At 36.7% G+C, this 25,703-nt stretch overlaps 1 protein-coding gene across 11 annotated transcripts in view; it reads left to right on the top strand.

Moving 5' to 3' along the window:
* Positions 1-25,703, top strand: part of DLG2 (discs large MAGUK scaffold protein 2) — a 2,171,029-nt gene that overhangs the window by 1,543,642 nt on the left and 601,684 nt on the right. For all 11 annotated transcript variants that reach the window (XM_025355445.1, XM_025355443.1, XM_025355446.1 and 8 more), the window contains one exon: positions 13,836-14,005. In XM_025355445.1, the coding sequence (XP_025211230.1) occupies positions 13,836-14,005 (170 nt within the window). The remainder of the gene's footprint in view (positions 1-13,835; positions 14,006-25,703) is intronic.

The raw sequence follows: 25,703 nt of genomic DNA, 5'->3' as shown, positions 1-25,703 counted from the left end.
CTTTCTCATTGGCCACTGTGTCCTCGGTGCCTGTACAATACCTGGTACTCTGTGGCAGGTCTTCAATGTATGTTGGTTGAATGTATGTGTGTGTGGATTACATATATCTCTCAACTTATATTTGAGGTCTTCTTATTGGTGATCAATTGTGTTTGTTTAGGCCTTGCCCTATCATTTTAGTTCTTAATGCTAATATGCCTATGAATGATAGCCTGTTTCTTAGGGTGATTAAATTTGAATTCATTCTTTTTATACCAGGAAGAATTAGATGAGATGAGAAGACAGCATTCTTATGGGACAAGGTCACAGGAAAGGATGAGGAAAAGGTGTGGATACTGGCAGCAAAGATGTCATTGACTAACTTCCCCACCTCTAAAATTCATTCACTCTATTTGCCAAACATATATTCTGTGCCAACTCTGTTCTACCTTGCGATGCACTAAAAATACAAAAATGAATGGCCCTCAAGTCATAACCATAAATCAAAACTCATGATTTATAAGTGAAGATAGACATTTAAACAAAACATTTTCTTTCTTTCCTCACTACCCACATACAATCCATCAGCACATCTATTAAATTCTAATCAGCCCTCCATGTCTGTCCCCTTCTCTTTATCCTGACTGCCACTGGCTTAGTGCAGGCTATTATATCTTTTATCAGGGTTATATAGTAGCCTCTAACAACAATTCTTGCTTTCTTCTACCCTAACTCCAACCTACCAAATCTAATCAAGTCCACATCTCCACATTGTACCTGGAGAATTATTCTAAAACATTATTCTAGCTATAAGCAGTACAATGGCTTACCAGTGCTTTTAAGTTCAAGTTCAAATTATTTAACATGAAGTACCAAGACCTTCAAGACTTGATCTGTGCTCCTTACCTCATCAGGTGCTAAACTGTGCCTGAAACACTTCTTCCTCTATTCACCTGGCTAACTTCTATTTGGCCTTCAGGTCTCAGCTGCCTCAGTTGCTCCAAGTTTTCCTTCACCCCCCCAAAACCAAATAAGGTTCTCTTGTTATGTACTCCTGCATTACCCTATGTTTCTCTTGCCATAGCACTTATATTGAAATTTAATAGCATTTTTCCTATCTCTTTTGCTGAAGTGTAAAGCTACTTCAGGATGTGCATTTGTCTTTAAAGGTACTTAACAGACAACCGAGGTCTGGAGGTGGCTAATTCAGGCAGAGAAAGAGGCCTGAACAATGAACTTGCATAATGTTTGAAGAAACTATTGATATAGCAAGAGACAGGGCTGGGGAAGTGAATAGCAATCAGATTGTTGAAAGACTTGGGTGTTATGTGAAGGTACTTGGGCTTTATCCAAAAAGGCAGGTGGATTCGATTTTTGTTCCACAGAACCCTGTGATCAGTGCTACCAATAGCACATAAGAAGCCTGTATGTGAATTGGAAAACTCATAAGAAGCCTCTATGTGCGTTAGATACTCCCTTCAGCAGAGACAGCTCAGTGCCAAGGCACTTGGCTTAGAGAAAGGGTTTTGCCTGGATTTCTTTCTGCACTCACTAGCCTCTGTTCAGTCATATATAGCACCCTGACTGGAGTCCTCAGAGTCCTCTGAAGGGTCATGAATGAGGCAGCAGGCTGGGCTCTGATTCTCTTTTCCTCTCTGCTGCAGAAATCACAAAAATTCTGCCTCTATTTGTTATATATAAATAATTATACATTGTGTGACTTCTAAGTAAGATTTCATTTCAATAAAGGGCTTCTTTGCTTGGATTTTTTAAATGTAGACAATGGAGAGCAATTGAGGACCATTAAATATGAGATAAAACATTCAGGCTTATATTTCAATAACACCATTGTGGCAATAAGTTGGAAGATGGAATAGAGGGGAAAAAACTGGAGGCAAGAAGACTAGTTACAACTTTTTTCCCCAGAATCTAGGTGATTGACAATAAGGGCTAGAATTAGGTAGAATAAATGAGAGTAAAAGAAAAGGATGTACTCAGGAGGCTGAGACAGGAGTATACTTGAGCCCAGGAGTTCAAGGCTGAACTGAGCTATGATCCTGCCACTGAACTTCAACCTGGGCCACAGAGCAAGACCCCCATCTTTAAAAATAAAAAGGTTTAGGCCAGGTGCAGTAGCTTGCACCTGTAATCCCAGCACTTTGGGAGGCTGAGGCGGGTGGATCACTTGAGCTCAGGAGTTTGTGACCAGCCTGGGCAAGATGGCAAAACCTCGTCTCTACAAAAAATACAAAAAAAAAAAAAAAAAAAAAAAAAAAAAGCCAGTGTGATGGTGTACGCCTGTAGTTCCAACCACTTGGGAGGCTGAGGTAGGAGGCAGCTTGAGCCTGGAAGGCAAAGGTTTCAGTGAGTTGTGATCGTGCCACTGCACTACAGCCAGGGCGACAGAACGAGACCCTTCTCAAAATAAATAAATAAATAAACAAATAAACAAACACAAAGTAACTAAGTAAAAACGAAAAAGTTTTAAAGAAAAATATGTTAAAAATGTGATAGATTGGATGTGTGACTAAAAGAGAAGGAAAAGTCCTCCCTTTCTGGTGATGGAATTATTTGTCTTGATAGAGAATTAAAAGTGAAGTATATGGTTGTCTGTGGGGAAGAGATAAGATTAATTTCAGACTCTGCTCCATTTGAGATATACTATCAACTTCCAAGTAAAGATAGGTGCCAGGCTGGTTTGACCTTGAATTTAGGTTTACAGAACACCAGAGCTAGAAGAGAATTTTAAGATCACTGTACTCAAACACACAGAGAAAAAAAATATGTATTGACTTGAACTGGAAAGTGGCAGAAACCCAGGATTAGGATCATATCTAGCTTATAACCCAGTGTTCTTCCCACCATGCCATCCTCCTTGTTGTTCTCAACTTTTCACTGAAATGTTCATCAATATAATGCCAAATTGAATTTGAATGAGAAAATGTACAATTATGAATTCCACTTATGTTGATCTACATGTATTTCTGGGATTGGAGCAGATTTGAGTAGAGGAAAATCGGAAATCAAATCCAGCATTGTTAAATGTATTTCTTAATGTGTAGTACTCACTATTTTAGGTTCTATGGGGGTAACAAATAAATCTACAGTTTTTTGATAAGAATCTGCCATGTATTTGCAATTAGGACATTATGGACAATAAAGCCTTGAGCGATTTGGAAACATTTCATGAGGCTATGGAGTGTGAACTTGCCTTTGAATGAGGCTAGCTTTGGTTGAACATTTGAGAGACAGAAAGCAACATAAAATAAAATATAGTGGCCTGACTGGAGCAGGCAGTGAGAGGTATAAAAAGGGGGTTGGTTTAGAAGTCATACAATGAAGCTAATTTTTTGTTATATGACAACTGTGTACCAGACATTGGTAATACAAAGACTAAACACAGTTTTAATTTTATACATGTTACAAATCTCTCGATGAATTTAGAGGGGAAATGAAATGATAAAAGGGTTGCTTTAGGAAGTTGAACCTCGTTTTGTGTGTTTGAATGAAATGTAGAGGGGCCAATTAGCCTGGCATCAGGAAAACTAGCTAGGAAGCTACTGCAGTAATCCAGGTGGTAGATACCAGCACCTGGTCTCTTGAAAGTTGACAAGCAGTCCTGTCAGTGGACACAATATTGAACTGAGCAGTCCCATGACCCTCTCACTTTGGAATTTCTATTCAATGTCTCTTTTCCATGTTGTACGCATTAAGTAGCCTAGCTTGAAATTTGTTAACTGGCCTCTATGCTTTTCCAGGAAAGTGCCAAAAGACCAATCACTGATGCTGAAATAGCAATTTCTGTCCCCATTGTGGAAAGCTGTGATGCTTCCCAGATGACAGCTGCAGAGAATCCTGCAAGCATTTTATATAAGGGAAATGAAGTGGCAAATAGAGAGAGGAAAAACAGTACATTCACTGTACGAGATGGCTTCTATGGATCATAAACCCGAGTTACTCTCATTCAGAATTAGAGATGAGAGCAGAAGCCCTATTTTTAAAATGTGGAATGAAGTGGCTATCAGTTGGTCTTAGCTGAAGGAAGGGAGTCAGTAAAAGAGTTTCAGATAGAAAATGAGTGCTGGAAAATGGTTTGCATGTCCACAGCCTTACACATTATGGCAGCTGTGGTCTCCTGGTCCAAGTTCCCTTAGAGACTTTGTTCCATATAACGAAAAGCTGCAAATTGTGGGGTTGGGTTTGGAGTCAGAGCTCAGAACTTTTATCACATACTCAGTTGGGTCTACAAAAGATTGAGTATTTCTGTTTATTTTGGAATAAATCATACATGAGCCAAGTAGAATGACCCTTCAAAACCTAGAGCAGTGGTTTTTGGAGTATGGTCTCAGTCCAGTATTACCAGGATCACCTAGGAACGTGTCAGAAATGTGAATCTTCTCTCCTGCTCTAGACCTACCAAATCAGCACCTCTGAGGGGGAAGCTCAGTGGTAATCTATGGTTTAACAAGCCCTGCCCAAAGTCTGAGAAATATTGATCTAGATTTTGTTACTTGGCTTTGCTCTACTGGTTTACAGGATGGTCCTGTACCCAACTGACGGTGGGCAACTGGGATCAATCCTTAAATAAGTCACAAAATAATTTTAACAAACCAGAGGGGTGTAGATGGTATAGGGCATGAACTTTGAGATTTCCTAGACATCATTTCCCTGTCATTACAAACCTCTTTCAGCTTTAGTCTCTACTGTGAAATGAAGGCAACAATATCTACTTTTCAGTGTTTCTATTTACATTAAAGACTATATAACATAGTATATAATACATACTTTTCCCACTATGTGCTAGGCATTACGCTATTCGAATAAAACAAATAAACTCAGTATAATGAGTGCTTTTATAAATACTGTATTTTTATAAATTTGAATTCCTAGTTAACTTTGAATTTCAATGGAACATAGTTATACTAAAATGTATTTGTTTATCTAATAATAATTACTAATGTTTATCTGAAATTGAAATTCAACTGATTGTCTTGTATTTTTATTTGCTAAGTCTGGCAACTCTATTACTATTTTTTACTAACTACCTAGTAGAGGAACACTGGAGCAACTAACTGGGCCAAAGATGGCATCCTAGAAGATGAGATAAGCTTGAATTAAGTTATAAAAGGGAAATAGGAATGAGCTAAGGGAGACAACACATGTAAAGTGCTGGCCACAAAGTCTTCCTATATTAATCAGAAATATTGGTTGGCAATATTTAGACCCACCAGCTTACATAATCAAAAGAGAGAATTAATTAGAAGAACATTTGAAGTATCTTTTCAAGCTGGACAATTAAGCACTGGGAAGAATAGCCATGGACTGAGACACTCTCAGGCATTAGAGGAATTCCACCTCCTGTCCAAAGCCCTTACTTCTTCCTGTAGATCTACTTTATTTCCCATCTTTTTGCAGATAGTCTTTTGAAATTTTACAGTCAACATGGAAGAAAATGGCCTTTAATATTAAACTCTCAAGTTTCTATTTATTCTGTTCACATAGAATCTCTGAATCTCATGGTTTCGTTTCCACATTCCCAAAAGCAGGGACTGGCCAGACTTGACAAGTGAACCAGGTTAAGCTGTAAATGCTTGTCACTCCTCCTACAACCATGTGGATGTTTGTTGGAGAAAAAGTCTAGTAGATATTACTACATTGGCACATATCAGATGCCTCTAAAACATTCCTCTTCCTTTCTTGGAAAAATGCTAAATTATGCTGATTTTTGTTCTTTTGCTTTTTAGTTTTAATAAACTAATAGCACCTAATGAGGTCAATGAAATATATAGATCATTAGGGTGAGAAGTTTCAACAAGGAAGAAACTTAACTGGTGATGGACTTTAAAGATCCCCAGTAACACTTCCGTATGATTCATAAAAGGAAGAGTAAGGTAACAGGCAGGCATAATTAAGTATATATATTATGGCAGGCCATCATGATTTGAAGTCATTTGAGTCAGTCTGTGTATGTGTGTGAGTGTGGTGGGGGGGTGTATTATTTTCTCCTTCTCTCTGTGAGCATAAACTACTTGTCTTTTCTTAATAAGGTTTTGGCTTCTATTTATTTGTTCATAACCTACTTTTAATGACTTCAGGAATAGAAGAAAAACAAGACCCTTTTCATTACTTCTGTTCTCATTATAATTGACATAAAATGTGTGGAGTTACTCCTTCTAAATAGATTCTGAGATTTTTGTTTTGTTTTGTTTTGTTTTGTTTTGTGTGGAGTTGGTGTCTCGCTCTGTTGCCCAGGATGGAGTGCTGTGCGGTGGCGTGGTCTTGGCTCACAGCAACCTCCACCTCCCATGTTCAAGCAATTTCCTGCCTCAGTCTCCCTAGTAGCTGGGATTACAGGTGCCTGCCACCATGCCTGACTAATTTTTTGTATTTTTAGTGGAGATGGGGTTTCACCATGTTGGCCTGGTTGGTCTCGAAAACCTGACCTCGTGATACTCCCTCCTTGGCCTCCCAGAGCCCTGGGATTACAGGGGGTAAAAATTTTTTAAGTGATTGATTGTTATCTTTAAGTGCATGCAGTCTAATTCCCTAGCCAGTGGTTTTTAAAAATCTGATCATGCGTTTTTACACTTCATGCAACACATTAAACATTGATCAGGTTTCTTCGTGATGTGGCCCTTTGGTCTGGAATTAATTCATTTACTTGAAGAAAGAATACTACTGATAGAAACAGTAAAGTGCAAGGTAATTAGGGGACATTCTTCAATAACTAATAGCTACTGCAAAGTTGTTTCAGACCCTGTGACCTAACATCTACCTTTTTTTACTTTTTTTTTTTTTTTTTTTTTTTTTGACGTGGAGTTTTGCTCTTTTTGCCCAGGCTGGAGTACGGTGGCGCAATCTCAGCTCACTGCAACCTCTGCCGCCCAGGTTCAAGTGATTCTCCTGCCTCAGCCTCCTTAGTAGCTGGGATTACAGGCGCCTGCCACCATACCTGGCTAATTTTTTGTATTTTTAGCAGAAACAGGATTTCGTTATGTTGGCCAGGCTGGCCGCAAACTCCTGACCTCAGGTGATCCACCTGCCTCAGTCTCCCAAAGTGCTGGGATTATAGGAGTAAGCCACGGCGCCCGGCCCCAAACACCTACTTTTGAATAAAAACTTAAGGAGGTCTGAATGCAGTTAGTTGTGGTTGAGTTGAATTAAGTGTGCTGATCAGAATCTTTAACCAAGGCTTCCATAAAAGCTAAGTTTGTATATCAAAACAACTATAAGTTTTACTGTGGGCAAGGGAAGGGAAATATGAAAAGGAAATTACATTGTACTTCATCAAACAAGACTTATTTAAAGCCCTAATGTTTAGGTGAATATGCATTTATTATTTTTTTCTTTTTTTAAACTTTTATTGTAGTTTCAGGGATACATGTGCGTGGTTGTTATATAGGTGAATTGCATGTCATAGGGGTTTGGTGTATAGCTTATTCTGAAACCTGTAATAAGCATAACACCTGATAGTTAGGTTTTCAACACTCACCTTCATCCCAACTTCCACTCTCAAGTAGGATCCAGTATCTGTTGCTCCCCTCTTTGTGTCCACATGTACTCCAAGTTTAGCTCCCACTTATGTAAGTGAGAACGTGAAGTATTTGGCTTTCTGTTCTTGTGTTAGTTTGCTTAGGATAATGGCCTGCAAATCCATCTGTGTTGCCGTAAAGGACATGATCTCATTATTTTTATGGCTGTATAGTATTCCATTGTGTATATGTACCACATTTTTAAAAATCCAGTCTGCTGTTGATGGACATTTAGATTGAGTCTATGTCTTTGCTATCGTGAATAGTGCTGTGTTGAACACATGTGTGCATATATCTTAATGGTAGAATAATTTATATTCCTTTGGATATAATACCCAATAGTGGGATTGCTAGGTTGAATGGTAATTTTGTTTTAAGTTCTTGAGAAATCCCCAAACTCCTTTCCACAATGGCTGAACTAATTTACATTCCCACCAACACTGTATAAGCATTCCCTTTTCTTCACAACGTTGCCAGCATCTGTTATTTTTTTGCCTTTTTAATAATAGTCATTCAGGTTGGTGTGAGATGTTACCCCATTGTGGTTTTGATTTGCATTTCTCTAATGATTAGTAACGTTGAGCATGTTTTCTTATGCTTGCCGGCCATGTCTGCTTCTTCTTTTGTGTCTGTTCATGTTCTTTATGCGCTTTTTAATGGTGGTGTTTGTTTTTTGCTTGTAAATTTAAGTTCCTTATGGATTCTGGATATGAGACCTTTGTTGAATGAATAGCTTGCAAATGTTTTCTCCCATTCAGTAGGTAGTCTGTTTACTCTGTTGATAGTTTCTTTAGCTGTGCAGAAGCTCTTTACTTTAATTAGGTCCCATTTGTCAATTTTTGGTTTTGTTGTAATTGCTTTTGGCATCTTCACCATGAAATATTTGCCAGGTCCTCTGTTCAAAATAATATTTCCTTGGTTATCTTCCAGGGTTTTTATATTTTTAGGTTTTATGTTTAAGTCTTTAATCCATCTTGAGATTATTTTTATAGATGGTTTAAGGAAGGGGTCCAATTGCAATCTTCTGCATATGACTATCCAGTTATTTCAGCACCATTTATTGAATAAAGAGTCCTTTTGCCATTGCTTGTTCTTGTCAATGTTGTTGAAAATCAGGTGGCTGTAGGTGTGCAGCATTGTTTCTAGGCTCCCTGTTCTGTTCCAGTGGTCTATGTGTCTGTTTGTGTACCAGTACCTTGCTGTAAAAGCTCTATTTTTATATTTTTCTTCCTGAAAATCCCATTCATCTCTTCTCTTCCTCCCTTTCTTATACAAAATTTTAAAAACACTTTCAGCATCTTGACCATAGCTCTTTCTTTCTCCCCCTTTAATATTTTTTCTTCACTGTAGTCTCTTTATATATTCTCTTAAGCAAATGTTTCTTGTCTCTTTTTCGTAATGATAGCTAACATTTTTGATGCTTACTGTTTTTCAGGCACTATGCTATGTATTTCACATGCATTCTCTCAATAACAATAACAATCAATCAATAACAATCTCATTATCCCTATTTTCAGATGAAAAAACTGAGGCTTTGAGATATCAAGTGACTTGTCTGTAGTCACAGAACTCCCAAGTTTCAGAGCTGTGGTGAGATCCCAGATCTATCTGGCTGTGACCAAGCCTCTAAAGCCCATGTTGTTAGGTTCTCTGCTGTGATATATGTCTAATTGAAAAAAACATGAAAGTAGAAATGTGCTTTTTAAAGCGCTCATAATCTCCATACCCACAAAGGACCCAAATTAAAACTTCTCTATCTTTCCTTCCAGTGTGTTTTATGCATCATATATGGGAATTTTTTTAAGTTTTAACACTATCTGTGACTTGGTGATCATTTTAAATGAGTTAACATACTTAAAAATGTGTAAAATCACAAATCTTATTTCAATGGCAGAAAATATTTTAGTACCTTGACAGAGTAGATACTGCCTGTTACTTTAAATTATATTGTCAAAGTGGAACAAATAATTCAGTAAGTATTATTTTACTTTTCAGTGATGCTGTACCATGTTAGAAAATACTTGATTCAGTGCAAAATGTAGATGTGACTCTGTGAATACGGGCTAATGATAGACTATCTTTTTTGTTTCTAAAATATTTTTGGCAAGGAATGCACCAAAATTTCTAAAGGAAATTCTAGAAAGAATATTAAAATTAATCTGTTCATATTGCAGACAATTCTGGTTTACAAGGTGAAATTGCTGCAGATGAATACTGTAGACTTACGTGTGTAACATCAAGTACTAAGAGTGAAACTGTCAACTTAATTAGATTGGTAGAGTGAGATTGGGGAGTAAGTCTGTATATGTAAACAACATTTTGATTTTTAGAGATGGGGTATCACTTTTGTTGCCCAGGCTGGTCTTGAACTCATGGCTTCGTAAACCAATGTCCCTCAGAAGTATGATAAACCCTGCATTTGTTACTGTGACAAAGTATTCCTTGAATTTGAAGCTAATTATGTACTTATATGCTTCAAAATGAATACAGGTGGAGGCTTTACTCACAAAGTAAATACACTGGTAAAGAGAGCAAATTAATTTTAAATAGCTATGACCCTCTAGCCAAAATCTATTTCAAGTTTCTGGGAGGAAGGGAAGTTGAGTGCCCTAGTTTGGTCTGACATACTTTCCTCTCTATTTTGAGAATTTGAATGTAAACTACCCCACCTCCCCTACAAACACCACTATTAAAAAAAAAAAATAAACAACCAACTCTGAGTATCTGAGTATCTTTGTATCAGTAGAAGCTCTAGAAAAAGTAAAAACAGGTTGAAATTATGTCCCTGTTTTCACCAACACTTTGACCTTGTCAGTAAAATTCCACTGTCTATAAAATGGGGATCCATACTTTATTAAGTGTTTAAGTAAGAACAAATAAGTGAAATGACTGGCTGATATTGCACATAGTATTTCCTTTAAAAGTTTGAATTTCCATTCTGTTCACATTGAAACAGTTACTTGAGCATATCTTTGATCCACTAAATAGCAAGAACTTTCAGATCTATGATATGTTACAATGTATACATCTCCACACATCAGCTATGGGTACTCTCCTGCATAGTACTATACAGTACAGTTACTGTTCTCACTGACTCTGGACATGCTTTCTCTCTTTTTATGGGATACTGAAGTCCAAAAAGATAAAGTGGCCTCACCATGGTCCCACAGATGATAAAGAACTGGGACTCAAATCCAGGCCACCTGACTGCTAGTCCTAAAGCTGCCTACTTGATCCACATATTCAGGAATGAACATCTGATTTAGGCTATGATTTTCTCACACCAGCAATTGACAATTAAGGATCCCACTGTAGGCCGGGCGCGGTGGCTCAAGCCTGTAATCCCAGCACTTTGGGAGGCCGAGACGGGCGGATCACGAGGTCAGGAGATCGAGACCATCCTGGCTAACACGGTGAAACCCCGTCTCTACTAAAAAATACAAAAAAAACTAGCCGGGCGAAGTGGCGGGCGCCTGTGGTCCCAGCTACTCGGGAGGCTGAGGCAGGAGAATGGCGTGAACCCGGGAGGCGGAGCTTGCAGTGAGCTGAGATCCGGCCACTGCACTCCAGCCTGGGCGACAGAGCCAGACTCAGTCTCAAAAAAAAAAAAAAAAAAAAAAAAAAGGATCCCACTGTATACAAAAGGAAAAAAAATAGAGCTTGAATAGATATAGACTCCAGAATTTTTTTTTAATGTCAGCCACTCCCTTCTATGAAAAGCAGTGTTTTAAGACATAATTAGTATTCTGAGCATAGGGTGATGGTAAACATTATGTTTTGCATTATCATGAGATGGCAAAATTACCCACTCTCAAAGGACCAGCTGCTGCAGGGCAGCTGGCACCCAGGATGCCTACATTCTCAAAACTATTTTAATTGGTAGTTTCCCTTTTTTTTTCTTTTTTTTTTCTTTTTTGTCAATCAGAGAGGAAATGTATGTGTAAATCTATTAAAGCCATAGCATCTGTTATGATGAAATGACATTGCCGAATCTTAGGAAGTGAAGTATTCCATCTCAAGATTTTGAGACTGCTCTGTGTTCTTACTGAGGCAAGGGTTCCCATAACTAAATAGGTACAGAAAAGTTATGGACAAAAACAGATACAAAATTCTTCCCATACTTTTCATCTAATATTACCATGGCAGTCATCATTTTGCATTGATATACACGACATACACGAAACTATTCATCACATTAGATGTATATGGTCCTAAGAGGAAAAAGCTCAAATTTTGAAATAGGAAGACCTGAAATTAAATCCAGTCTCTGCTCAAATTGCTGACAGCTTTAAACAGAGGACTTAATCACTTGGAAGTCTTCTCATTTCTATAATGTAGATAATAAGTTTTATTCCACAAAGTTATAGGAAGGATCCAATAGTTGAGAATATTATAAATCAACAAATATTGCACTGCTATCAATAACAAACATTTATTAGGTGTTCATTACATAACAGGGTATGTACTAAGTGCTTATATGTGCTTTATCTCATTTAATCTTCCCCAAAAGCCTTCCTGATAGATATTACTATTACATCCAATTTACAGATGAGAATATGATAAGGCTTAGAGAGGCTAAGGAAATCAACTATGGTTACAAACTTAAAAAATGGAGGACCCAATCATTGAACTTAGTCTTATTCTTTCACTTGTTAAACAAATATTTGCTAAGGAAAGATCCCCTGAACAAAACTGAACACGGTTGGAAGGAGGAAGTGGGGAATGACAGTTGAGTAAGCAAACCAGCCACGTTCACTGTACTCTGGCCACTGTGTAGTGAATGGATGGAGAGATAACGAGAGAATCCAAGAAGGCTGGACAGGCGTTTGTGTAGGTGATTCATGTGAGAGATGATGTTGACTTCAACCAGGGTGGTAGCAATGAAGATGAAGAAACTGGATGGACTGAGGCTATACTTGCAGGTAGAACTGACTTTGTGGTGGTGGGGGAAAAGAAGCATCAAGCAAGGGAGGCCTCTCATTTTTGACTCTGAGCAACGTGGTGATCTGAGATTGGGGACACTAGAATGGATATGCAGAGCGAAGGAAAGAAATTTTTGTAGTCTCAAGCCCTGTGCTCTTAACCATTATTAATGTTATCACTAATTATTATCATGAAAATAAAATATATCTGGAGTCGATGGCCACATAACTTTAAATTACCTGGAATGGTTTATGGAAGTGTCAAATTATTCCTTTCCATGTGAAAATGAAAAAAAAAAGAGGGAAGTTTGATGTAGAATTTGTTGCGGTTCTTAGTTTTCAAAGTAAGCACCTAGGAATAGGATTGTCTGAGGTTCTCCTTGAACTTTGTAAATCTGAACTTCAGTATTTATAACATTATAAGATGAATTGAGGTGGAGAGGAGGGTGAGGAAACACTGGAAGATAATTTGCCAGAAAGCTAACAGGTTTATTAAATTAAATTAAATTAAATTTATTATTATTATTATTATTATTATTTTCTTTTTTTGAGATGGAGTCTCGCTTTGTCTCCCAGGCTGGAGTATAATGGCGTGATCTTGGCTCACTGCAAGCTGCACCCCCAGGATTCAAGCAATTCTCCTTTCTCAGCCTCCCAAGTAGCTGGAACTACAGGCACACGCCACCATGTCCAGCTAATTTTTGTATTTTTAGTAGTGATGGGGTTTCACCATATTGGTCAGACTGGGCTGGTCTTGAACCCTTGACCTCAGGTGATCCAACCACCTTGGCCTCCCAAAGTGCTGGGATTACAGGCGTGAGCCACCGCACCTGACCTAATAGGTTTATTTTAGATGATTGAGTCAAGTATATTTTTTCTTCTCTCTACATTTTTATATTTTTCAGGTGTTTGAAAATGATTACTTATTACTTTTATAATGAGTAAATTAAAAATTTGAGAAAATTAGTCTGTAGTTATATTTGTTATATCTATATAGTTATATTTGTTATATCTATATAGGTCATAGTAATAAGTTCTGAGAACCACTCAAATTGTGACTTTCAGTCAAACCAATTAAAATAATGATGACTTACAAAGGTCTTAAAATACATGCCCTTCTAACTATGCCATATGTGAAGCAGTCCCAGTCAAAGTGGACTGGAGTTTAGGATGGGACCTGACCAGTAGTATAATAAAAAGTGGCTGGGAAGAAGGCTAAGAGGCTTGAGGAGTTTAACATTTTTTAGATTTCCTTCATTTGAAGCATCCTTCCAAATGTAAATATTTTAACATTTCTTAGATTCTTTACTTTCCCACTTCTTAAGGTCAGATAAACATAATAATATTATTTAAGAAATCCTGCTAGCCACTTCTGAATCTTGACTCTTTTCCTTCCTTGCAGGGTCAATGATTGTATCTTGCGGGTGAATGAGGTTGATGTGTCAGAGGTTTCCCACAGTAAAGCGGTGGAAGCCCTCAAGGAAGCGGGGTCTATCGTTCGGCTGTATGTGCGTAGAAGACGACCTATTTTGGAGACCGTTGTGGAAATCAAACTGTTCAAAGGCCCTAAAGGTAATACAAATATAAATGACTCACAGATACTAGTGGCAAACCATCTGGCTAAAGTTTATGCCACAATACTCGTACGATGAACTCTTTAACCTCTGACATTCAGGGCTTACCAAGAGATTTAAAATACTATAATAGTGGTTACAAAGGGTAAAGGAAACCGGTACTCAAAATATGAACTCAGATAAGAAAGAAAGGATAGATTTATGTAGAAACGTCTTTATAAACAAAAATAATAACAGTCATCTATATTTTTCTATAAATACTGAATCTTACTGGATGATGATAACTTGGCTAGCATATTAATACTAATTTTTCAGATACAAATGGTAAATCATTTAGCAAAATAGTAATAAAAATAATTAAAATAATCTATACTAATATAACATTTTTTTAAATAATGTTGTTGTGATATGTTTAAAGTTTGATTATATTCTTGTGTGTTGTACCCAATGTTACATGACATTTTATGCTTGCAATAGCCAAAATAAGTTAAAATTTTTTCTTTTTTTTTGAAATGTACATGTATCTCTTGAGATTATTATAGATACTCTGTGGAGTTGCATCAACAGATGAATTACCACACTAATTTTTGTTTGTTTGGTTTTTGTTTTGTTTTGTTTTGAGGTAGGGTCTCACTCTGTTGCCCAGGCTACAGTGCAGTGGCAGGATCATGACTCACTGAAGCCTCAAGCTCCTGGGCTCAAGTGATCCTCCCATCTCAGCCTCCCAAATAGCTGGGACTACAGGCATGCACTAGTGCATGTGGTCATTATTATTATTATTATTATTATTATTATTACTGGTAGAGACAGAGCCTTGTTTTGTTGCCCAGGCTGGTCTTAAACTCCTGGCCATAAGTAATCCTGCTTTGGCCTCCCAAAGTGCTGGGATTACAGGTGGGAGCCACTGTACCTGGCCCATACTAATTTTTAAGAATAATCCTTTGAACTCTGTTCTTCAGAATGATGACATTAAGTAGTAACTTAATAGTATTTAATATTTTGGAAAAAATCTAATAATTAGCTTAACATTATTTAAATATTTTAAATGATTATGACCAGATAATCACTGTACTCTTTGAGTAAATCATTTCTCATTTCTTTAAAATCTATTTAATTTCTTTTTTTTTTTATTTTTTTTTTTTTTTTTTTTTTTTTGAGACGGAGTCTCGCCGTGTCGCCCAGGCTGGAGTGCAGTGGCGCGATCTCGGATCTCGGCTCACTGCGAGCTCCGCCTCCCGGGTTCACGCCATTCTCCCGCCTCAGCCTCCGAGTAGCTGGGACTACAGGCGCCCGCCACCACGCCCGGCTAGTTTTTTGTATTTTTAGTAGAGACGGGGTTTCACCGTGTTAGCCAGGATGGTCTCGATCTTCTGACCTCGTGATCCACCCGCCTCGGCCTCCCAAAGTGCTGGGATTACAGGCTTGAGCCACCGCGCCCGGCCTAATCTATTTAATTTCTAATACTATCTGAGATTGAAGAAATAAGCCTACCACCTCTTCTAGGAGGCAGTAGTGGGTGATATTTAAGATCTCAGGACTGAGTTTAAAAGCCTGGTTCAACCACTTGCTAGCAGAGTCATCTTAGTTGGACCGTTCAACCACTTGCTAGCAGAGTCATCTTAGTTGGACCAACTCCCTCATTATTAAATGGGGATCACAATGGTAGCATCAATCCATAGGGTTTATGAGGATTAAGCATTTAACCAACAGCTGGCACATGGTAAGCAATAGAGCCTGGTGGTTAAGATGCAGACTTTACAGCCCAAAGTGTCTAGATTAGTACCTTGGCTCTGTAGCTCACTAGCTGTTTGGCCTTGAGCAAATTGCTTAACCTCTCTGGGTCATATTTTCTCATCTACAAAGTGCAAATAAGAATAGTACTTGCCCCTAGACATGTTGTGAGGATTAGATTAGTTGATTCACAAAAAGTATTTAGAATAAGACCTGGCACAAACTAACTGACCAACAAAAATTAGCTGTATATGCATGTTATCTGTACTACTATTTACTACGTATGGTTTTAAACTTTGTAACAATTGTTTGGTAATGTAATGAAAATATTCAGAGATTCCTCATGGGTTAAATTCAAATGCGTTAAAATCATAGAACTAAATCTGGGAACAAAGAAAAAAAGTGAAGCATTTTCATACCACAGTCTCTAGTGGTATGAAAGAATTTCAACCCTCACATTTACTAAAAGCATATTGCAAGGAGCTTTAAAGCCAAACAAAATGGCCATATACATTATTTCTATTAAAAATATATATTATATTTCTATAATTTCTATAATTCAATTAACTGTAATTATTCAGCGTAGCCCTAAGACAAATACTAATTTTAACCACTCAGCAAAGTAACATCATGCATTTATAGACCCGCTAGCTGAGCAACTGTTTGACCTCCAGCTGCTCAGCAGAGCACTTAAAGGCTATAGATGACTAAAACTTAATTTTATCAAGAACACATATTTTAGATTTTTATTTTTGACACTAGGGCTGCAGCTGGTTTACTTCAGTCTGAGCTGCTTTCTTCCTTGAGCCTGGAGTGGGGCAGTAATTGCTGTGGGACCTGGAGTGGGGAAATGGGGAGAAGTGAGCATCAATCAACTGGGTATACCTAGGCAATAACCCAATTAAAGTATACGATGTATGGGAGATGGGGTTACAAGTGAACTTGGTCTACTGAGATGAGGAGAACCAGATAACTGTTAGAAATAACTTTACATCCCTAAAAAGCAGGTTCTTGTGAAAGGTCAATTGGGCCTGTTGGGGTTATGCTGAGTCAGTCATACTTCTTTCTACTGTTGCTGTCCAGAGGTCACTGATGGGGATTTGTTTCTCTATATAAAGCTTATTGATTTACAGAAAAACTATTTTAGTCATTGTTTAAATTCCTCATGCCTCTCCCAGTACCATAAACACAGCAAGTTCTGAATCAGAGTAAGTTGAATAGAGAAAATTGGATTTTACACTAACTCTGATGATACCTCATGGTCTTAACTTCACTTGGCGCCTTATAATTCTTCATTTTTGAATTACAATATGTGTAAAGGGAATACCTACCAATGTTTAACTCATACAACGGAAACTCTTATGCAACCTGGAGTGAAGATAAATGAGATGTAGTCTCTGTCCTCAGAAAGTTTAAATGGGAGAGATGCATGTGAAGTCAACTACCTTTAATGCAAGACAAAATGAACTCAGCTCTATGATGGAGCCTGAGCCATGATTTCATTGGAACAAAGTGGAAGATATGATTCATCATAACTAGGAGAGACAAAATGGTCCAGAGAATCTAAAATTTTCAGCAAACTAACACAGGAACAGAAAACCAAACACCACATGGTCTCGGTCGTGGGAGCTGAACAATGAGAACACATGGACACAGGGAGGGAACATCACACACCAGGGCCTGTTGGGGGGCTGGGGGGGAGGGGAGGGAGAGCATTAGGACAAATACTTAATGCATTCAGGGCTTAAAACCTAGATGACGGGTTGATAGGTGCAGCAAACCACCATGGTACATGTATACCTATGTAACAAACATGCACATTCTGTACATGTATCCCAGAACTTAAAGTAAAAGAAAAAAAAAAAAAACTTGACATGTGCACAGTTTATCTGCCCTTCCTTGAGCACATGGTACAATATAGTAAGCATCAAAAATCTAGCCAACTGAGCTAACTGGATTGAATTATGTATATATAATACAGAGTTATCTAGATATACATTAATGTAGTCCTTCAATTATTCAACAAATACGTATTGTTTACTATGTACCTGGCACAGATCCAGACAATAGAGATTCACAAAGAAAATTCAGATAGTTCTTGCTCTCAAGGAGATTATAGCCTGGTGGGGAAAACGCCTGTAATATAAATTGGGAAAAGTACTAGGAATAAATTTAAAAGATTTTTAAGGGGGTGCCAATTAAACAGTGGGTCAAAGGAGACTTCTATCAGCAAATGCCACTTAAGCTAAGCCTTGAAATATAAATTAAAATAGACATTTAGCCAGGTAAAGAGTGGGAGAGAGCATCCCAGACGGAAGTAGAGGCATGTGAGTATGATGGCTATAGTGTAGAAGAAGATCTTGATAACTTCTAGGAGTCTAATAATATGAACATTAATTACATGAAATGATACAGCCAAGATGAGCAAGGGCCAGATCATACTTAGCTTTGTTGGCCATATTTGAAGATTTGTGTTTATATCGAAATGCAATGGGAAATTACTGTGATATTTTAAGCATGAGTGACACATGATAAAATACATAATTTTTAGAAGGTCATTCTGACTGCTATGAAGCAAATGAATTGAAGAGGGCACAAGTGAGAGCAGAGATCAGTTAGGGGTTGCTTGGAGGAAGGAGAAAAAGGTGAATGGATTTGAGCTATCTTGATGCCTTTATTGGTAAAATAGATGGTGGTGTTTCAAGGATGAGGTTCAGTTTTTTAAGTGGGGTGCCATTTGTGAAGTGGAGAAGATTATGAAGGAATCTCTGCGGAGAGAGGGAACCGCTGATGCATCTGAAAAGGAAATCTCAAGGAAGCAGACCTGGAGAAAATCTGTCTAAAAACCCTGCCAAATTAATATACTGATTTTTCACTATATTGTGTGAAATATCTGGGTTTGGGAAAATATTTTTAAATTGACTTTTTTACTTTTTATTAATCTTTAATATAAAAAAATATGACTATGGCTACTTCAGCTATTTTAAAGAGTTAATGCATTTAATAAATCTATTTTATAGATTTTATAGCTTATTAATACCCAGAATGTTTTTAGATTGGGGATTGTGTTTGTTTTTGCACAGAACAGAGGATAAACAGATTTATTCCTTTCTATGCTATAGGTAAAACATTAAGACATTCCGTGAAACAGTGATTTGTAGCAAATTAAATTTACAGTTTTTCAATTTCATACTCTGTATTGATTCCATCTATTGCAAAAATTACTAATTTGAGATAACCTTTGATGTATGTGACTTTGTCTTTATAGCCGAGCTAATCTTCCCAACACTCAGATGGAATCAATCATCTGAATGGTGATTTATAGCCATATATTTCAGTAATGGATATTTGGGTAATACTCATTCTGACTTAGAATGTCTTTTCTCAAAATAGGTAAAAACTTTGCTAACATCACAGTTAGAGATTTGGTCATTGCAAGCACCTGGGGTGTCTGCATGTGGGCAATCAATTGAGAAAAAAATAGGTAATTATATGTAGGAAGAAATTACTAGGCAAAGCCATTTAGGCTTGCCAAGCAACCAAAAATCAAGCAAAGGAAGAAAATCTAAAGTGTGTATATGGGTTTCCAGGAAATAGATTTACTATAGAAGGCTTCCTAGTGACTTTCCCAAGAACACATTAAATCATAGCTTCCAAGGAGCTACTAATATATAATTAAAGAAGTACAAAATTGTTTGTTTCTATGGCCTGGGTCAAAGAAGCCTGAAGCTATAGGAGAAATTAGATGACTTCTTTTAAGATGCTCTTGTTGCTTAGGAATCATATAGGTGACTGAAGGCTAAGTTCTAAAGCCAAAAATGTGAAAGCCACAGTTTTATTAATTGATATACAAAGGTAGTCTTGCTTGTGACTTTATTTTAGCCACCTTACTCGTTAATAAAAAACTGAAAGAGTGATTAAATCTAGTTAGTGACAAATTTTAGCAATTCTCCTCCATTATTTTTTAAAATGGTTTTAAACTCTGTTTTGATTTCTCTATAGATATATGCTTTTTGCCGTTACAGAGCCCTGTATCAGTGTAAAATGAGAATGTAGTAAAGATTGTAAGTTTATGTTTTATGTAGGAAAAATGGTAACTATGAAATGCACAAACTGTAGAAGTCACTATACCAATGAACATTTATAATGTTCATAATTCAGTCATTAAAGAAGACATATGTGTAATGAAGAAAGTTCCTGGATATCTTCAAGCAGCCGTGAGCCTAGAACAAATATATGAACCACTTTATGACTCACTTTCCTCACCTGCAAAATGGCTATACTCTAAATATGTAATTCATAGAGTTATTTTCAGGATAAGAACTGTAAATTCTTAATAAACACTTATAATATTTTTACTCTTATCATAATTGGCAGAAAGAGAAATAAAGAAAAGCAGCAAAAAACTCATTAATACAAGGGATTAAAGGATTAGATTGTATTTAATATAATATTTAATATAAAATACTATGAGAGGTTCTTTTTTTTCTTCAACTTTTAATTTAAATTCAGAGCTACATGTGCAAGATGTGCAGGTTTGTTACATAGGTAAACGTGTGCCATGGTGGTTGGCTACACAGGTCATCCCATCACCTAGGTATGAAGCCCAGCATCCAATAGCTATTCTTCCTAATACCTGATGCTCTCCCTTCCTCCTGCTCTCCCTCCAATGTGTGTGTTCACCCCAGTGTGTGTTGTTTCCTTCCATGTGTCCGTGTATTCTCATTGCTCAGCTCCCACGTATAAGTGGGAACATGCTGTGTTTGGTTTTCTGTTCCTGCATTAGTTTGCTGATGATAATGGCTTCCAGTTCCATCCATGTCCCTGCAAAGGACATGATCTCATTCCTTTTTTATGGCTGTGTAGTATTCCATGGTGTATATGTACCACATTTCTTTATCCAGTCTATCATTGATGGGCATTTAGGTTCATTCCATGTCTTTGCTATTGTGAATAGTACTGCAATGAACAGACACCTGCATGTATCTTTATAATAGAATGATTTATATTTCTTTGGGTATATACCCAGTAGTGGGATTGCTGAGTCAAATGGTACTTCCGCCTTTAGGTCTTTGAGGACTGTCTTCCACAATGGCTAAACTAATTTATGTTCCCACCAACAATGTAAAAGCATTCCATTTCCACACTGTCTTCCACAATGGTTAACCTAATTTACACTCCCACCAACAGTGTAAAAGCATTCCATTTCCACACTGTCTTCCACAATGGTTAACCTAATTTACACTCCCACCAACAGTGTAAAAGCATTACATTTTCTCCACAACCTTGCCAGCATCTGTTGTTTTTTGTTTTTTGTTGTTTTGTTTTTGTTTTTGTTTTACTTTGTTTTAATAGCCATTCTGGCTGGTGTGAGATGGTATCTCATTGTGGTTTTAATTTGCATTTCTCTGATGATCAGTGATGTTGAGTTTTTTTTCATACATTTGTTGGCTGCATATATGTCTTCTTTTGAGAAGGGTCTGTTCATGTCCTTTGCCCACTTTTTAATGTGGTTGTTTTTTTCTTGTAAATTTGTTTAAGTTCTTTGTAGATTCTGGACATTAGACCTTTGTCAGGTGGATACATTAAAAAAATTGGGGGGAGGTCCTTTAAAAGTACTAGAATATTTGTTGAATTAATGAATTGACTATTTATTAAAAGTTTTTAATATTTTAGCAATTCCAGATAGAACCAATACGTATTTGGCTTATGCATGCATGTGTGCATATATATGTAAATGTATTGCTGCTATGTGTATATGCACATATATGTTATGCACAGCCGTATTTTTTCTTTAGCTCTATATAAATTTGTTTCTAACAGGTTTGAGTTATGATGTGTCATATAACTCTATGCTTTATGAAAATGCACATATATGTTTAGGTTTTTTTCTTTGGTTTTCCTAGTTTGGGCATCCGTATCAGTATATGCCATGTGCAGAAATAGCTCCAAGTATATTAAAACCTAGCCTTATGATGTCTCCTTAGCCTTATGATGTCTCCTTAGCACCAGTTTCCATCACTCGTCCCTCACCCATGTGACCTACTCCTGCTTTTTACATGTCCATTTATATAAGTGATTGTCTTAGTCACCCACAGTAAAAGGCCTTGGATGTCCTTTTTTTCCTTTTGGTTCTGTCTTCTTTGCTGCTTTGTTAAATCAGGCATCATACCTTTTGGAAACCACTTACAACATAATTAATCCTCTCTTTAAAATCTGTGCTGCCATTATTATGATGTTCCTATCGTCTTGATATCTTATCTGGTCTACTATAATAGGCTTCATTGCTGGTCCCTCCCTTCCATACCAACACATATCTTCTATACCAATCTTCCAAAAATTCAGAACTGTTCTTGATTCTCCCCTGGTTAAAAAAAAAAAAAAAAAAAAAAAAAGGACTCCAGTAGATTTTCAATGCCAGTAAGTAGCATTTTATGCATTCTATGATCTTTTTCTCCTCCAGCCACAACATTTGGTTTCAGTCTTCTCTTCTTTATTGTCCCTTTCACATATTTCCTGATGCAGGTGAGCTGCCCTGTGTACCATTTCTTAAATATATGCCATACTTTCCTGACTCTAAGACTTTGTTCATTTCAGTCCCACCTTTGAATGTCTTCTCTTACTATTGTGACCAGTATCTGCTGACATCATATCCATCCCCCAAGGGCCAGTTAAGTGTTAACTTCTCCACAAAGCTATCACTAATTGACCCCATAAGAAGCAATCTTTCATTTCTAAGAACTTCCGATGTGCTTTATTTCTTCCTTTTTTTGTTCATTCTTTTGTTGGGTCAAGTAACCCATAGGGCATGAAAAGGATGGATATCAACAACCCAAATTAAGGAGATAAAGAAACTGCTGATTCTAAGACCTAAGTCATTGATGTAATGATATCTACCCTGGCCAATACTAAATTTGAAGCATTAAGTGATACTTAAAAGGAAAGTACAAGCTCCTGTCTGTGACCCAATTCTGAGTAGTAAATGGAGGAATTGGGGCAGAGATGCATGGGAAGCACAAGATAGATCATAACCATCAAAGCAGTGTGGCAAGGGAAAAAGGAATGGCTCAGATGGAAGCTGACAATTTTACAACCGCGAAGAGTCCTTATGAGTGAAGTCTATGTTTTGGCACCCTACCTTTTTTCACTCCTTACAGAAATTGTCTGTACAAGAAATTGGAGGCATTTGGGGGCACATTGTTTACCAATCCACGTAATCAAAAAACAATTTCTTAATTATTGATTATTTTTATTTTATAGCTTATATGACAAATTTTGTGTCCAGCTTGTCTAAATATCAACTTGACTTGCATCTGATATTATAGACAGAGAATTTATTAAATATCTAACTTAAATGAATTTTACCAGCTTTTCTGTTTATCATACTCATTTCCTTTATCAGATCTGTTCTTGCTCCTCCATCTGCTCCTGTTTTTTTTTTTTCCTTTCTGATGCCAACATGGCCAAAGTGAACTATCCAGTCTTGATGTGAGGAAGTCATCTGAAAATTTCCAGAAATTAGTCATTTGGCTAATTGATAGGCCTAGAGCTGTCAGTATTGAGCATGTAAGTGCTCAGTGAACACTGATGAGTTAAAATTTTAATTGAAAATAAAATGCACTGTTCTTCACACTTAGTACAGAGACTGCCTGCACTGAAATTCTTCTTTTTTCTCCGATCTGTCCATGGATAGCTTTGTCAATAGTTTGGATTTTTCTTTAACAAGTTGGATTTTCTATCTTGTAACCATAATAACTTGGGGATGTTTAGGTTAGCAACGTTTTTACTTATCTGAAATTCAGCTGTTCATGTCCAAGCATCTTACCAGATCACTGGTAGAAACTAAAAACACAGTTTGTACAACTGGTTTGATTACTGGCACCCAGCCATTTACGTATCAAGGGACATCATGCTTTTTCTCATTTCTTGCCATGGAGTAAATTACTGTGTTTATTCATTTTCTAATGCATGTGCAAAAACGTCTCTGAATACAGGAAACAGTTTACTTTTTATTCAGGTTAATGTCCTGGGGTCAAGTTTCTAGTGGTAGGTGGACCTGTTTTGGGTGAAAGGCCATGCTGAACAATGGTTTGTTCAGTAAGCACAAATAGCAAATTTAACTATTTGGTATGAAGTCTCAAAACACTACATTTTCTTTTTAGTGGTAATTTTTTTTAATCTTTTTGAATTACCACAATTGTTCCCTTGGGTGCACAAGGAGATTTACTTGAGTATATATATAGTGCAACCTTCTATTGGAATAAAATATATGGAATAAGAAAGAAAGTGGTGAAGTGTTTGTGTTAAACCAGGGAAACAGTCTTCTTAGAAATAACTTGTAGCTAAATTACCACTCTCCTGTCCACCAACGAACAAATTTTTTATTACTATTATTATTAAATGAAGGACACCATATTTGATAAATTCACCTTGTTCCCAGGTACTTTTCTGTAGAATTTCTTGTGCATGCACATTGTTAATTTCTGATTATTTCTGTATATAAGACATATGCCTGTGAATTGGAAGGCTCTTTCTCTAAGCTAATATTTGGTCAATATTCATAATGATGTCTGTAAACAACCTCTCTCCTGAGATTGTGTGGCAAATCATTTATCATGAAAGAATAAACTACAAATATTGCCACTGTAATTCCCACTGTTCTGTATAATACAACATTATGAGAGAATTAATCACTTGATTACGTTTGCTAAATCTTTATGGAAATTAATGAATGATGCCACTCCTCTCATGTGCCCTTTGGGGATAACATGGCCACTGTTTCTTTTCACAGTTTTCTTATTCACTGTTTAAAGCTGATCTATAATTTTTTAACAGAATTTTGAAGTCAAAATTATTTTTACAATGAAAATTTCAGATTTAAATAATTGCACCGTACTAAATGTACTTTAGGTTTTTCAACATTTAAAATTTCATCATTCACACAACAAACCCTGTGAAGAGCCGTGAATATTTACTGAAGGTAAATATATTTACCTACGTGGAATTGTTTGTAAGCTTTAAAAAAAAAATGTTGCTGTGGTAAATACAACTATAAAACTTTAAATTTATGGCCAGCAGCAAAGCAATTTGATGAAAAGAGTGTGGGATTTGGAGCTAGGACCTAAGTGGAAATCCTTGCTTAACTTAAATAAGCATTAGAGATATTAGGTATGTATCAGCAACTAATTAAATTTTAAGTGTTCTTTTTGTTTGCTTTTTTAAAAGGAAATATGTGCAGAAAATAATCATCTATTCACTCAATAAATATTTTATTTCAAAAACATATTGGGTCAGGAAGTTGTAAATGCTAAATTAAAGGAATGAGAATAAATAAAGAAGTTTTGGCTTTTTTCCCAATTTTCTTCTTAGAAGACTGGTATTTACCTAGACTGAAATAAGGCAGTCCTCCTCTGCTGACTGATACTGACTTCATGCTAAATTCTTCATTATCCCTGACTAAACCCATTTTGGTTCCTCAACTCATGGACCAATGTCCATTAAATTTTTCTCCTTCTATGGAACACTGAGATCCAATACATTAAAACTTGCGGTACTTTTTATTCGTAGACCATGACTCCTAATGCCACTAAGCTGTCAGTCAAAATCCTGTACTACATAGACTTTGTCTCCGAACATAACTCAATTGTAGACAGATATTTTGGGTGCTTTATCCCAAAAAGAAAACTTACTAGGAAAGATAAAATGAAATCTATTTTAATATCTGTAAAGAACGCCAACTTAAGCATTTTTAAACATGGACGATTCTACGGGTTATCTAGTTATGAGATCCACTGAGTTCACTGAAAATTGAAAAATTGCAAAATAAAGGTTGATATTAGGCAAGGTTGAGAATTATTAGTCAAGGCTGAAAACATAGCAGCTAAGAAAAAGGAAGAGTAAAAATGACACAGGAAACAAACTAGACACATTTCTGGAAGAGTCAGTGCTTTATCGTGGTGAAAGAA

Source organism: Theropithecus gelada, chromosome 14, assembly GCF_003255815.1.
Source record: "Theropithecus gelada isolate Dixy chromosome 14, Tgel_1.0, whole genome shotgun sequence".
NCBI classification, from domain to species: domain Eukaryota; kingdom Metazoa; phylum Chordata; class Mammalia; order Primates; family Cercopithecidae; genus Theropithecus; species Theropithecus gelada.
This window is presented reverse-complemented; position numbering and strand designations above follow the sequence as displayed.